We start from the raw sequence: 15,000 nt of genomic DNA on the forward strand, positions 1-15,000 counted from the left end.
GACAATTTACAATAATTTACTTTCATTTGAATTTTAGAGAGATATTTCTTTCTTTTACGGTATTAAGATTGTCCATTGCTAATATACCTCAGTACGGATATATTTCTTTAAATTACAATGCAGTTTAATGTACTTCAGTACGGATATATTTCTTTAAAATACAGTGCACTTTAATGTACTTCAGTATGGATATATTTCTTTAAATTACAATGCAGTTTAATGTACTTCAGTACGGATATATTTCTTTAAAGTACAATGCAATTTAATGTACCTCAGTACGGATATATTCCTTTAAAGTACAATGCACTTTAATGTACTTCAGTACGGACATATTTCTTTAAATTATAATGCAATATATTTCTTTAAAGTACAATGCACTTTAATGTACTTCAGTACGTACATATTTCTTTAAAGTATAATGCAATATAATTCTTTAAAGTACAATGCATTTTAATGTACTTCAGTACGGACATACAGTATTTCTTTAAAGTATAATGCAATTTAACACACAGTAAGGATATATTTCTTTAAAATACAATGCAGTTGAGTTTATCCCGAAATTATATGTCCATGAAATTTACAGATTAATTCCCAAATATGTCATCTTATTTAGGAAAGGGTAATAGTGTAATGGTAGCCAGTGACGGTACATTGCTTTGAACATAATCTGCAAGTTAAGACTGAGTTCTCTTGTTGCTTGCAGGCAAAGTGGACGAGAAGGCGACTCAGCTGCACGCCATCGCCTCGCTGAAGGTGCTGCTCGACGCCACGAAGCCCCAGAACGGCCGCGTGGAGACCTACCGCTCCGAAGGACTCACGCCGGACGCCCGCCCTGACAATCAGTCGCACGTAAGTGGCCGGTCGTCCCAGGGCACGGAAGTGACGCACGTCGACTCCCTGGGGTCCTCGGACGCGGCTTCCCATAGCGGCCCGCACACCAACGGCGACCTCCAGTCCGAGAGCAACTCCGTAGCGAACAATGTGAGTTATGGCACCAACTCTGTGCATCGCAAGATCCCTCCCACCACCAAGGCTCTCCCTCCTCTTCCTCCTCCTCCTCAGAACGGCGGCGCCGCCGGCGACAACAACGGCGTCGCGCCGGCAGCCCCCGAGGCCACCGATGCGGAGGCCGTCGTCACCACCCCCGCGGTAAGGCTGTGCCGATATGTCCCTTCCCTAGGACAGCGCCCCTGGGGGGTTTGCATTCGTCGCCCCCATTGCTCCCGAACGCCCTCACTCTGGTTGTGTGCCGTTCGCCCGCTTTTTCTCTCTCTCGTGGGGTCGAGATTGGTTACTGCTGATGTTCATTGCTAGTAGTACTTTCCCCTCCCCCCATTCCAACCACCACCGCTCCCCATAGGCTCCCACAATCCCCAGCAAACCTCCCCAGTAGGCCCCAGTGGTTCTTATGGGGCAATTTTTCTCCAGAAGGCCCTTGCTTCCTCATCCCTAATGCCTTTGTCCCTTCCTTCCCTCAGAATATTTGGAATATTTAAAAAAACTCTCCCTTTGCTAATATAGTTTCAGTGATTAGAACTCAAAAATGGTAAATCTAGATCGTTTCCTCATGTACCTGCATATGTAAACCTTTATGGTCTATTACCTATTTTACATCCTAGACCTTTGACTTGCACAAAAATCGGGAAGAAAATCATTTATACACCGAACTCAGAACTTTTTTTTTGGGATATAATTTAAAAATCTGTTATTGTTCGACCTGTCAGATAAAAAAAACTTCCAGCCTCTTAGACGAATTATGTGAATAATTATGTTTTCCTTTTAATCCTTCAATTACGTTTAATCTTTGCACATTTAGAATAGGGGAATCACTGTTTACCATGAAACAGTTTCTTGTATTTTAATAATATTCTTACATTTTTACCCATCTGTTTATTAATTTTTTTTTTCATATTTTCTTTATTAATAACTGATCTCTTCTTTCTGCATTTCTCGGTACCTTCTGTTACTTCTTTCTAATGAACACCATAATATTCTTTGGAAGCTTGAATTTCAAGTCAATGGCCCCTGAGGTGGGCTTGTTCCATATGAGTAGGGTTCACCTTCTGAATAATAATAATTAGAAAAAGTAACAAATACAATGCTCTAATGTTATGGGGATGGCCTTTTTCATTTCATTTTCATTTCCATTACAATTTTGGAAGGTTGTACGGCCACCTGATACCGGTAGCAAGCACAGGCCTGTTGAATTCAAACCTTATTACGCTCCCTTTGGGTGTAGGCCTGAAGACAATTCCTTCTAATTAGAGGATGGAATAGTCTCGTAAACTCCGGCACATTGATGCTTAAATAGCCGTAACCTAGTGAAGTGTCATATCCGTAAACCCTCAAGGGATAAATTGCTTGCAAACAGTAGCAACGCAGAGTTTTCATTACGTCCAGAATTACAGCATTAACTCGTGTGTATTTGAGTTTCTGAATATGAATTTCAGATGGCTCCTCTGTCCCGAATATACAAACTGTCCTTCGCGTGAGCATACTGTACCAGCCGGTGTTGGCGAGAGGCCTGTTTATATGTATATTTAAAACTGTTGATGATCCACTATCGATTTTGCTCTGATATCATTATTATGATTATTGTTACCACTATCGTTAGTAGAATTATTATCGTTATGCGTGTTCATGCACATTTTGTGAGACAAAATAGTGGGCTGTTCTTCCACTTGCAAGCTTTTACAGAGCTGAGGCTCGTATCACGAATTATAATATTATATATATATATATATATATATATATATATATATATATATATATATATATATATATATATATATATATATATATATATATATATATATAAAACTGCAAATAGAATATATATTCATTCAAAACTGCAAATAGAATGAACAATTCAAAAGCGAATACAATTCTCGGCAGATTAATGAAGGACAGAATTCTTCAAAATAAAAGGTAATCTGGAGGAGATATGACAAATAACGTAAATTTTAGCGACTGACGTATTGTAGTTTATACAAACAATCAAAACCGTGCGGGCCATTGGCAGCTAAAGGCGCATTCTACTGCCTCCTCAATTCGCAGGCAACGGCGCATTCTACAACCTCGTCATTTCAGCTCATCTGCTCCTTCTGCACTTGAGACGCACCTTATTAGTGTTCCACACGTCAGGTTTCTTTCTTTCTTCTTCTCCTTCTTCCCTTTAATTTTTTTTTTACCACACTCACACCACAATAGAAAAATTACTCTCATTTTTCTCTCATTTATCCATGCACACCACACCACATGCAAGAGCAGGTGGGTGGATTTTGCTCTGAATACCTCGTCCACCTCTTCATGTTGTCGAATTCTGAGTCACCTGAGGTAGATGAGCATATAAAGAGTGCCTGAACATAGCAGAGCCTCGAACCAGGTGTTTTGCATGACTGTGAGCTGTGGAATCCCATCATTGCCTCTGTACTTTTTAATAACTATCTCGTAAATTTCTTCACCACATTCCAAAATACTGTTTCACACTCTCTGCTTCCTTTTCTGTTTTAGATTTGGGCTCAGTCGTGGGATGACGTTGCCCAGCCATCGTCCTTCCATAAAATAACTACAATGAATCAAAGAATCTAATTAAGCAGTAAAGAATTTTGGTCTATCAACAGCGGTTGCCAAAATTTCAAAGAAACCACAGGCGTGAAGACAGAGACATGTTTCCATTGATTCATATCACAAATATGCTTTTTGTTTATTTTAGTGTCAATTACAACCCGCCAGGTAATAGCATAAGCATTTAAAGGAGCAGTTTTTAGATTCGTTCTTTCACCGACAGCAAAGACAACAGTCAAAGGATCCGAGAACTGACTGTTGGAATTCGGTTTGCTGGAAATCTGACTGTTGGAAATCCGACTGTTGGAAATCCGACTGTTGGAAATCGAACTGTTGGAAATCCGACTGTTGTGAATCTGACTATTGGAAATCGAACTGTTGGAAATCCGATTGTTGGAAATCTGACCGGTGAAAATCCGATTGTTGGAAATCCGATTGTTAAAATCCGACTGTTGGAAATCGGAATGTTGGAATCCGACTTTTGGAAATCTGACTGATGGAAATCAGACTGTTAAAAATCCGACTGTTGCAAATCGACTGCTGGAAATCTGCCTGATGGTAATCCGACTGTTGGAAATTCAGCAGCTGGAAATTGAACTGCTGACAGTCCGACTGTTGGAAATCCAACAGCTAAAAATCGAACTGTTGGAAATCTGCCTGTTGGAAATCCGACTGTCTCAGACGCTCCATTTAGCCAATATTTGCAGGCGCCTGAAGTTCGCATTATTGATCAAGACAGAGGACCTCACAGATTTCCCCCCCCCCCCCCCCTCAAAGCCTTGATTTCCAGAGCAGGTGCTCTCGTCTGAGGGATGGAACAGTCGGAATATAAAGGAGGAAGAGCCTGGCATGCAGGCCTTTGTCGGTATTGGGTAGTAATAATAATATTATTATCGTTAATATTATTATTTAGGGGATAAACCTTGTCCGTATGAAACAAGTCTACAGGGACCATTAACTTGGAAATCAGATCAAGTTTGAGTTATCTTTCTTTAATGTTTCTCTCTCTCTCTCTCTCTCTCTCTCTCTCTCTCTCTCTCTCTCACTCTCTCACACACACAAACACACACACACACACACACACACACACACACACACACACACACACACACACACCATCCACAGCTGCTGAACAAGAATGAGGTGGAAATTCAAATTTATTTATTTTTAAGCTCATGCATTCTCTCTCTCTCTCTCTCTCTCTCTCTCTCTCTCTCTCTCTCTCTCTCTCTCTCTCTCTCTCCATAGCCCGCTAAACAAGAATGATGAAGTGGAAATTCATATCATTTATTTATTTTTCATGCTCTCTCTCTCTCTCTCTCTCTCTCTCTCTCTCTCTCTCTCTCTCTCACACACACACACACAAACACACGCACACACACACAAACACACACACACACGCACACACCACCCACAGCTGCTGAACAAGAATGAGGTGGAAATTCAAATTTATTTATTTTTTTAAGCTCATGCATTCTCTCTCTCTCTCTCTCTCTCTCTCTCTCTCTCTCTCTCTCTCTCTCTCTCTCTCTCTCTCGCAGCCGCTAAACAAGAATGATGAAGTGGAAATTCATATCATTTATTTATTTTTTCATGCTCTCTCTCTCTCTCTCTCTCTCTCTCTCTCTCTCTCTCTCTCTCTCTCTCTCTCTCTCTCTCTCTCTCTCTCTCTCACACGCTATTCACAGATGCTAAACAAGAATGATGAAGTGGAAATTCATATCTTTTCTTTATTTTTTAATGCTTTTATGCACTCTCTCTCTCTCTCTCTCTCTCTCTCTCTCTCTCTCTCTCTCTCTCTCTCTCTCTCTCTCTCTCTCTCTCTCTCAAATTATTCACAGCTGGTAAACAAGAACGACTAAGTGAAGATTCCATATCATTTATTTTCTCTAGTGGCTGGAAGTTACGATGACAGTGGTCGGAGAGATATGAAATTATAGAAGTTATTGAAGAAAAGTATTGAAGTTATGCGAAAAAGTTATGAAAACAGAAAAAGGGAAATAAAAAAAAAAGTTTATTTTTATGTGCGCAAGGAGTGAGGGTGTGGGACAGCGGGTGGTAGCATGACAACGCACGTGTACAAATCGTCAAAAACCGCATCGTCTCTTCTTTTTGTTTATCCTTTTTCCTTTATCCCCCTTTTTCCATTCGCCTTTGTTTGCTGTTGTTTCCGAAAGACTGAAGTTATTCTCCCTTGCTTTTTTACCTCTGCCCTTTGCTCGACTGGCGTATTGCTGCCAGATTTCTCTTTTGTACTTTTGTGGTGTTTTTTTTTCTTACATAGTCTCCCATGCAAAGAAAATGCTAGTTTATTCTCTCATTTTTTATGCTACTGTTGCATATTGTTGCCCGCCAGCGTGTTCATCTCATTGATATTTCACGCTCAGTCTGTTCGATTTACAAAGGATACGTACTGTACATTAGCGAGATAATTAAAATAACCCCTACTTATACTTATTTCCCCTGTGTGTGTTTTTTTGGTCTGATTCTTGGGTTGCGAGCATCCAGATTTGTTTCATTTTGTCCCTTAGGGGTCACTTGTCATAGCCACCTTTATTCCGAGAATGGACAGAGGGAATAATTCCTTCGTCTCATTTATTTTCTCTCTTTTAGTTTGCTTCCTGTGTGCATTACCCTTTGGCCTGTGCTGCTGCTGTGTCTTGAAGATGTTTCACGAACGTTTTCGTTTTCCTCCTTTTTTCCCCCCGAGTTAGTTTTTCCTCTTGACCGATGAAATATTCACCGTTTCTTATTCCTATATTTAGTGGTTCCTATGTCACTGAATTCTCTTCCTTTGTGGAAGAGTTCATCTATTTTCGAATTACAACGACTTGCATTGTGAAATTCCCTTCTCAATTATTTCCTGTACTGAATCTCCGCTTCCTCTTGACTGATATAATTGTATTCTCGCATCTTTTCGCAGTTTATTATATTACCTTGGTTATTACATATTGCTAAACGTATATCCGAGACCCCTTTATCATTCCCTCCATTACAAATAAGACTGTGCAGCATCCAGTTCTGTTTGTGCATCTTGGGAACATTTTTCCAGTCAGTATTAAGATGTGGTGATGCTTTGGCCCGCTAAATTCGGTGCTCACTTATTCCTTTACAGGCTGATTTCAAGTTTCCGTTTACACTAAGCGTCCGTTCACCGTGTGTTACTTTCGTTTCCGGTTAATTCGGCGTGAGAGAGAGAGAGAGAGAGAGAGAGAGAGAGAGAGAGAGAGAGAGAGAGAGAGAGAGAGAGGTTTAGATTACGATACTTTTATTGCTTATGATTCACCATTTGCTATTTTCGTTTCCGGTTAATTTGGCGTGTGTGTGTGAGAGAGAGAGAGAGAGAGAGAGAGAGAGAGTGATTTTTGTTACTTTCCTGAAACTTTTCATGTTCGTGTCATGAACATTCTGTCCTAAGGGAGAAGAATGTCATGAGTGATTTTTGTTACTTTCCTGAAACTTTTCATGTTCGTGTCATGAACATTTTGTCCAAAGGGAGAAGAATGTCATGAATGTAATTATGCGTCTCCTCAAGTGATGAAACCATTTAACTGTTCACTATCAGTATTTTCTTCATCAAACATCTTTTGGACGACCAGAAGATTCAGAGGACTTCAATAAAGTCTTTCCCAGTACTCCCATAGTGACTTACTATCTGAATACTATTATCATTATAATATACCCAAGTTGATTTGTCGCAGTTCTTAGACAGAAGAAAGTAAACCGCATCTACTGGCAGCGGAGATTCTTTATATGTATGTAAATGTGTGTGTGTATATATATATATATATATATTATGTGTATATATGTGTGTGTGTATAATTTTCTGTGTAGTGTGTATGTGTGCATTATACCTGTACGCTTACATGCATAATATGCTTTAATATATATATATATATATATATATATATATATATATATATATATATATATATATATATATATATATATATATATATATACTATATATATATATATATATATATATATATATATATATATATATATATATATATAAACCCTAGAAACCTTCACTTAAGGGCAAAGATTTATGAGATCATAAAAGTCCTATACGTGTACAAAGTCGTTTTTGATGAAAACACTATTTTTTCAAACCTTTTCAATGGCTTTCAAGTTCATTTGTTACAAAACAGTTTTTGTATTTCAGGTAATTAACCTCTGAATTACCCTTTTTTCCCAGTTTATTTTCGAGTCGAGAGAAATTTGGGAAACTCCTGTTTTGGATATGCCAGCCCTCACCTGTGCTCCTCACCTGCCATTTTTTCAACTGTCGATATTCCTTTGAAGCTGCGTTGAGCCGAAAAATTATTTCCTTCCACGTTCCATCGACGTACCACCAATTAAGCAGCTTCCTCTCGCATTCGCTACGCGGGTTCTATCTTCAAGAGATAAGTGCTTTCCTTTGTTTGCCATCACAGGAAGTACTTCCTCTCTTATTCACTATGCTATGTCAACAATGACCGGATTGGGCAGTATTGTCAAGGTTTATATTTTTACCAACTTTATTGTTGGTCGGTGGTCAGCAGTAAGTCGCAGCCTTTTATTACTTTGGCTAACAGCGCGATAACCTTCCATATAGGCTAGCAGGATGATGGGAGCCTAAGGTCAATATTCAAAGGTACGTCTTCAGTGTATGGCTTTGGCCTGATTATTTGTCCCTTCTCCGCCTTTGGAGAGGTGTTTCCTTCACTTCTTGCGGAGTTAACCCCATTCATTTTTCTTTTGTATTTCTTTCCCTTTATTCTTCCCTTCAGAGGAAGATTTGACGTGAGTATTTAGCTTCTCGTTATGTCATTTAACAAAGCAAGAACTAAAAGGACCCTCTTTTGGTTTTGTGTAACCAGACCAGAGAGGTTATAGGGTGCCAGCAATCCTTTTCTCTTTTCCAGATACTTCTTTTGTATAGGTTTGGGTATGACTTACCCATTCTTGTACAGAGTACTCCCTGTACCCACTTCCAAGGAGGTTTTTTTATGACTGCTATACTTGTCAGCAGTGAACCAAATCAAAAGCTTCCCTCTCAAACGCGAACCCAGTTCTTTCTTCAGTTGCTGACTTGTTATGCACCTCCGGCATGTGGCCTTTCTGGATCCTCTTCTATAAGCCCTGCTAATGAATCCTGTTTTCTCACGTCGACGAGACCTCATTCCAGCACGTGCAATGACGTCTTCATTTCCAGGAGCCTCCTTAAGCCTTCCCAGACCTTTCTGTCGAGAGGCGAAGGCTGTTTTACGCCGCTCGTTCGTGTTCTCAAGCAACACGAACATGATTCGTAAAGGCTATTCACCCAAGATTATCTGGGCTGAGTTGCTATCCTCGAGTCTTTCATTTTCTCCTGCCCAGCCTCATTGCGGTGGCAGAATCTGCTGTTCGCACAACTCTTCTTCTGACTCGAAGTTTTGGTCATGTTACTGACCTTAGTATGTCAGAAAGGGGACAAAACCCTTGATTTTATTGTTTTATGTATGGGATTCAGAGCGTTTCGTTGTCAGAGTTGCATGCGTTGCGTACATATCAGACACTTTCATTCGATGGGCAGAAACGATGATTAGACGGTTGAATATGCTCAACAATGCAGCAAAAAAAAAAACCTATCTCTGTGAGTTGAATATTTATCCTTTGGTATTTAATCTTTTACATTCAGTGGCATCATCCCATCCAGTAAATTATGGCGTTAATGGCTTGCAATCTCGGTTCGGCATTAGGGCTTCCACGTTTTTGCAACAAGAAAATCCTGTTATTTGAATCTCTGTTAATAAACGTTCTTTGATGCAGAAAAAGGGACCATTTCAATATAATGCATTTTTTTTAGATTAAAAATATATCACTTGTCGATAGGTATTTCATATTATGCTGCAAAATACTTTCTATCTTTCTATTAATTTACTTCGCTATATTCCCATTTTTGCATATGGTCTTTATATATAGGCTACAGTATATATTTTGATGACATCATCACTTTTTAAGGAACCACACCCATTTTTTATCATTTAGGGAAATCAACCTAGGCACAGCTTCCTTGTAATATTAGTGTTAGGGCTGTTTATATATATATATAGATATATATATATATATATATATATATATATATATATATATATATATATATATATATATATATATATATATATAGCCTATATATATACATATGTATATATATATGTATAAACAGCCCTATCACTAAATATTACAGGGACACTGTGCCTAGGTTATTTATACATCGCGCTGTGTATTATTTCCGAAGTTATTTTGATTTCCCTAAATGATAAAAAAATGGGTGTGGTTCCTTACAAAGTGGTGATGACGCCATTTCAAAAATGATGAACGTAGTCCCTTTTTTTATCGTAAGGTTAACGACCGCAGTCTTTTTCTTTTTTTTTTATTATACAGTTCATTATGTCAACCAAATTTGAAATTGAGCGTATGGATGCTGTATAAAATGGTGTTGGAATTCAGTTACGAATGCTGTACGTCCTGCCCAGATGCTGTGATTCTGTTTACAGTTGTAGATGATATTATTATTATTATTATTATTATTATTATTATTATTATTATTATTATTATTATTATTATTATTATATTTTGAAAATTTATTCCTGAAACCGGGTTTACAAAGAAGGATTTTATTATTATTATTATTATTATTATTATTATTATTATTATTATTATTATTATTATTATTATTATTATTATTATAGCTAAATCTACTGTCTTCTTTTTCCTTGGGACCATTCCATCCAAGAAAAAAAGAGTTCAGTAATTGAAAATAATTTGTTTTTTACTGTTTCATACCACGTTTAAATAGACACCTTTGTCTTTAAATAAGCTGTAATCTAAATAAAATATGTAAAACACTGTTAAATAAAAGCTTTAAATAAACATAAAAACTTATTAAAGCAAGCTAAATGCATGTTCATCTAAATCATGAAGAATTTCATTTTTTCTAAATGTAAGCATCGCTCATTAATACTCGTAGTCATTGCATTTCTCTCTCTCTCTCTCTCTCTCTCTCTCTCTCTCTCTCTCTCTCTCTCTCTCTCTCTCTCCCCGGCGCTCGCGTGTGTACACATTTTCTCTCTCGGTCTGTCTGTTTGTGTGTCTGTGTCTGTCAGGCTGCTGTCTCTCTCTGTAGAGATTTCTAATTTACGAGTTCCGGCATCGATTCTTGGTTATCATTTCCACTGATCTGGCAAAGTACGTCATTTGTAACTCCCTATTTGTGTCACCTGTTGCGTCGGTGGTTCCAGATGAGCTCAATCATGGTCCTCTTGGACGTATTCCAAAGTCGTGGTTTCTGGGTCTCTGGCGGTTTCCCCTCTCTCCTCAGAGAACAGAAGAAGAAGAAGAAGAAGAAGAAGAAGAAGAAGAAGAAGAAGAAGAAGAAGAAGAAGAAGAAGAAGAAGAAGGAATTGTACACCTTCTTTCATCCACGAGGCTCGTGAGTTTTTTTGTTTGAAATCAGTCAACGGTTGGATTAGATCTGCTTGTCATTCATACTGAATTCTGAATCCCCCAGCAATCATTTTGACTTTCACCTTTTCCCAAGGAAGTTCTTGTTCACTAAGAACTTCGTGGGGAAAAAGTGAATGTATTTGAGGATTCTTAGTGGCTCCTGTTCACTATGAACTTCATAATGTATTTGAGGATTCTTCGTGGATCTTGTTCACTATGAACTTCATAATGTATTTGAGGGTTCTTCGTGACTCTTTATGACCATGAACTTTATAATGTATTTGAGGATTTTTCTTATCTCTTGTTCACTATGAACTTTATAATGTATTTGAGGATTCTTCGTGGATCTTGTTCACTATGAACTTCATAATGTATTTGAGGATTCTTCTTGGCTCTTGTTCGCTATGAACTTCATAATGTATTTGAGGATTCTTCGTGGCTCTTGTTCACTATGAACTTCATAATGTATTTGAGGATTCTTCGTGGCTCTTGTTCGCTATGAACTTCATAATGTATTTGAGGATTCTTCGTGGCTCTTGTTCACTATGAACTTCATAATGTATTTGAGGATTCTTCGTGGCTCTTGTTCACTATGAACTTCATAATGTATTTGAGGATTATTCGTGGCCCTTGTTCACTATGAACTTCATAATGTATTTGAGGATTCTTCGTGCCTCTTGTTCACTATGAACTTCGTAATGTATTTGAGGATCCTTCGTGGCCCTTGTTCACTGTGAACTTCATAATGTATTTGAGGATTCTTCGTGGCTCTTGTTCACTATGAACTTCATAATGTATTTGAGGATTCTTCGTGCCTCTTGTTCACTATGAACTTCGTAATGTATTTGAGGATCCTTCGTGGCCTTTGCTCACTATGAACTTCATAATGTATTTGAGGATTCTTCGTGGCTCTTGTTCACTATGAACTTCATAATGTATTTGAGGATTCTTCGTGCCTCTTGTTCACTATGAACTTCGTAATGTATTTGAGGATTCTTCGTGGCTCTTGTTCACTATGAACTTCATAATGTATTTGAGGATTCTTCTTGGCTCTTGTTCACTATGAACTTCATAATGTATTTGAGGATCCTTCGTGGCCCTTGTTCACTATGAACTTCATAATGTATTTGAGGATTCTTCGTGGCTCTTGTTCACTATGAACTTCATAATGTATTTGAGGATTCTTCGTGCCTCTTGTTCACTTTGAACTTCGTAAATGTATTTGAGGATCCTTCGTGGCCCTTGTTCACTATGAACTTCATAATGTATTTGAGGATTCTTCGTGGCTCTTGTTCACTATGAACTTCATAATGTATTTGAGGATTCTTCGTGGCTCTTGTTCACTATGAACTTCGTAAATGTATTTGAGGATCCTTCGTGGCCCTTGTTCACTATGAACTTCATAATGTATTTGAGGATTCTTCGTGCCTCTTGTTCACTATGAACTTCATAATGTATTTGAGGATTCTTCGTGGCTCTCCCTCCCACTTTTTGCTTTGCGTTTCAAAGCGATGAACTACAAATATTTCAGTGTAGTCCGTCATTTTAGAGACTATTTCTACAAAGATGCGTCATTCTTGTGGAATCAGTACTGTTTGAAGGTCCATTGCTTAAGAAGCTTGGGGAATTTTTTGCTACATACTTTATAAGAAGCAGTCTCGTGGTGCTTGATTTTCTCTGACTCACTGTAAGGAATTTAACCCTTTTCTCGTGTGTGTGTTTTTTTAAAAAGTTAATACGTAGGCTAAGTATCGGCGGTCGTATAGGGCTTAAATATTGCGTCTTTAGTCAAAGGGTACACCAAGAAGAGCAAGTTTCCCCCGAGTTTTAACTTACAGCTAAGAAAATATCTTTGAAAAGGTCACTATAACCAGAACTCTCTCTCTCTCTCTCTCTCTCTCTCTCTCTCTCTCTCTCTCTCTCTCTCTCTCTCTCTCTCTCTCTCTCTTTTCGAATTTCGCGAGCTCGGAGAATCGGATGGAGGTCGTCTTGTCCAATATATTCATGAATATTTGATTCACTAACACGAACCTCTCTGGACCAGGCTGTCAAAGCATTGGTGTCATAAGGATCAAGTTACATAACATTTATAGATGCTCCTCGAAGCCTCAAGCACTGCATCGACAGTATACATATAAACAAGCGTAAAGGAGGTTAGTGTTTTGAATTGTATGACTTTTTATATTAACTAATACAAAAGGGAATCATTTGGAATGAAATCCCGCATCCATGACTGGCTAGAGTGAGTGGTTGTTCTGAAAGAGATTTCATATTTTTTTTTCTCTCTACCCATCTGGACAGACCCTTGCAGAGAACGTTACCAGGTCTTGGGTTTTTTTTAATCTTTTAACAATGAGCATATCCCTTTTGGAGGAATTCAGAGAATGGAGGCCTTCCTGCCCTAATCTACAAGACTGTGACTTATTTTCGACTGAGTGGTCGATTGTAAAATCCGTTTACCGAAGAAGATTAGAATAAGATTTTGTTGGAACGCGAAGGTTCAACTGAAAACCCTGAAAAGGGATTTTTGGACTATCAGATAAAGGTGGAAGTTTTCTCTTTGCTTTTTTCATCGATTGTGCTTATTATGTATAATTTGAATTAATGAATTAGTGTTAAGGTTTCAAATTATTACTATATAACGAGGAGAATTGCCTATTTTTTTAATAATGTTTTTCTGTTAACCTTGACTTCAAAGTTCATATTTCAGAGCCATTGCTTATTACTGCTTTGTGGAATTTTTTTGCTTTTTACTCACGTCACCATTATCATTATGCATAAGATAATGAATGGACCTTATGTTTTCCCACTTCAGTAAAAAAAAATATGTACATCAAACTCCTTCACTTATGTTGAAGTTCGTTCACAGTAACAGGTGTCGATTTATATCTTTTCTCAATATTCTTTGTCAAATCAGATGACTCTACCAAGATTCCTGTTTGCACAACCGCGTACAAAAATTGTCAGAAAAAGGACAGGATTTAAGGCCTCTAGATTTTTTCCTAATCATGAAGAACTGCTTCAGTTGCTTGCTTTAAGATCTAAAATTTTCTGCTTTAACCGAAGCATCGCGTGTGACTGCAAGGGTCTTTTAAATGGCAGGATTCATACAAAAAAAAAAAGTTTAAAATTTCCTTCGTCACGATCATTTAACTGAAATTCGTATCCGAAGTTCGGTAGGATCTGCTTTATATACAAAGCTACACTCACTGAAGACTTAATTACAACTCGGATCATAAGAAAATGCAGCCATCCTCACTACATTCATTGTGGCTGCATGCATAATCGGACAACGAAACGCTGTACACTGAACACACAGAGCTAAAGCAGGCACCTGATATCTAGAGAAGGCTAGCAGACAAAAAATGAGGTAACTACAAGTTAGCAAACAAATTTAAAATAAGAATGAGAAAAACAGTAGTTTGATTCAGGGCATATTGAAGATAAAATCGAACAGATCTTAGAGAAGGCACAATCCCTGTATTTACAAAGGTTTTCAGACAAATGCAAAAGGGTATAGGATAAACCAGACACTTTGTGGAGGTCAACAAGCGTATGACAGAACACTGGCAGGTCACTGTAAGGAGAACAAGCATAGTTAACATCATAAAGAATGAGTATCAGATTTTTGGTGGGCTCATAACTTCAGATTGCTTCCATTTGGAGGGTTTTATCACAAAAGAAGATTTTTAATGTAAGGGGTTTACCAAAGTTTTATGTTATAGTCTTGTTAAAGACATTCAAGGTGGGTTATCAAAGGTTAAAAGGGTCAGATAACTGCTGAAGGTTCTATAGAAGGGAGTATCAAACAGATGAAAACTACAGTAGGAAAAGGTTTCAAACTTCAAGGAAGGGTTTGAGGCAGGTTTTAAATAGCATTCAGCCCCAATACAAGTATGAGGAAGTTACTGGACAGAAAAAATAAAGATACTGCAGATAATATTAGTGTATTTTGCGGCT

At 38.0% G+C, this 15,000-nt stretch overlaps 1 protein-coding gene across 27 annotated transcripts in view; it reads left to right on the plus strand.

The window, feature by feature from the left end:
- LOC136837694 (sodium/potassium/calcium exchanger Nckx30C-like) overlaps window positions 1–15,000 on the plus strand; it is a 537,491-nt gene that overhangs the window by 492,462 nt on the left and 30,029 nt on the right. For 18 of the 27 annotated variants that reach the window (XM_067102582.1, XM_067102587.1, XM_067102575.1 and 15 more), the window contains one exon: window positions 704–1,149. In XM_067102582.1, the coding sequence (XP_066958683.1) occupies window positions 704–1,149 (446 nt within the window). The remainder of the gene's footprint in view (window positions 1–703; window positions 1,150–15,000) is intronic. The other 9 variants (XM_067102592.1, XM_067102596.1, XM_067102588.1 and 6 more) reach the window with 1 other exon arrangement.

Source organism: Macrobrachium rosenbergii, chromosome 59 (assembly GCF_040412425.1).
Source record: "Macrobrachium rosenbergii isolate ZJJX-2024 chromosome 59, ASM4041242v1, whole genome shotgun sequence".
NCBI lineage: Eukaryota > Metazoa > Arthropoda > Malacostraca > Decapoda > Palaemonidae > Macrobrachium > Macrobrachium rosenbergii.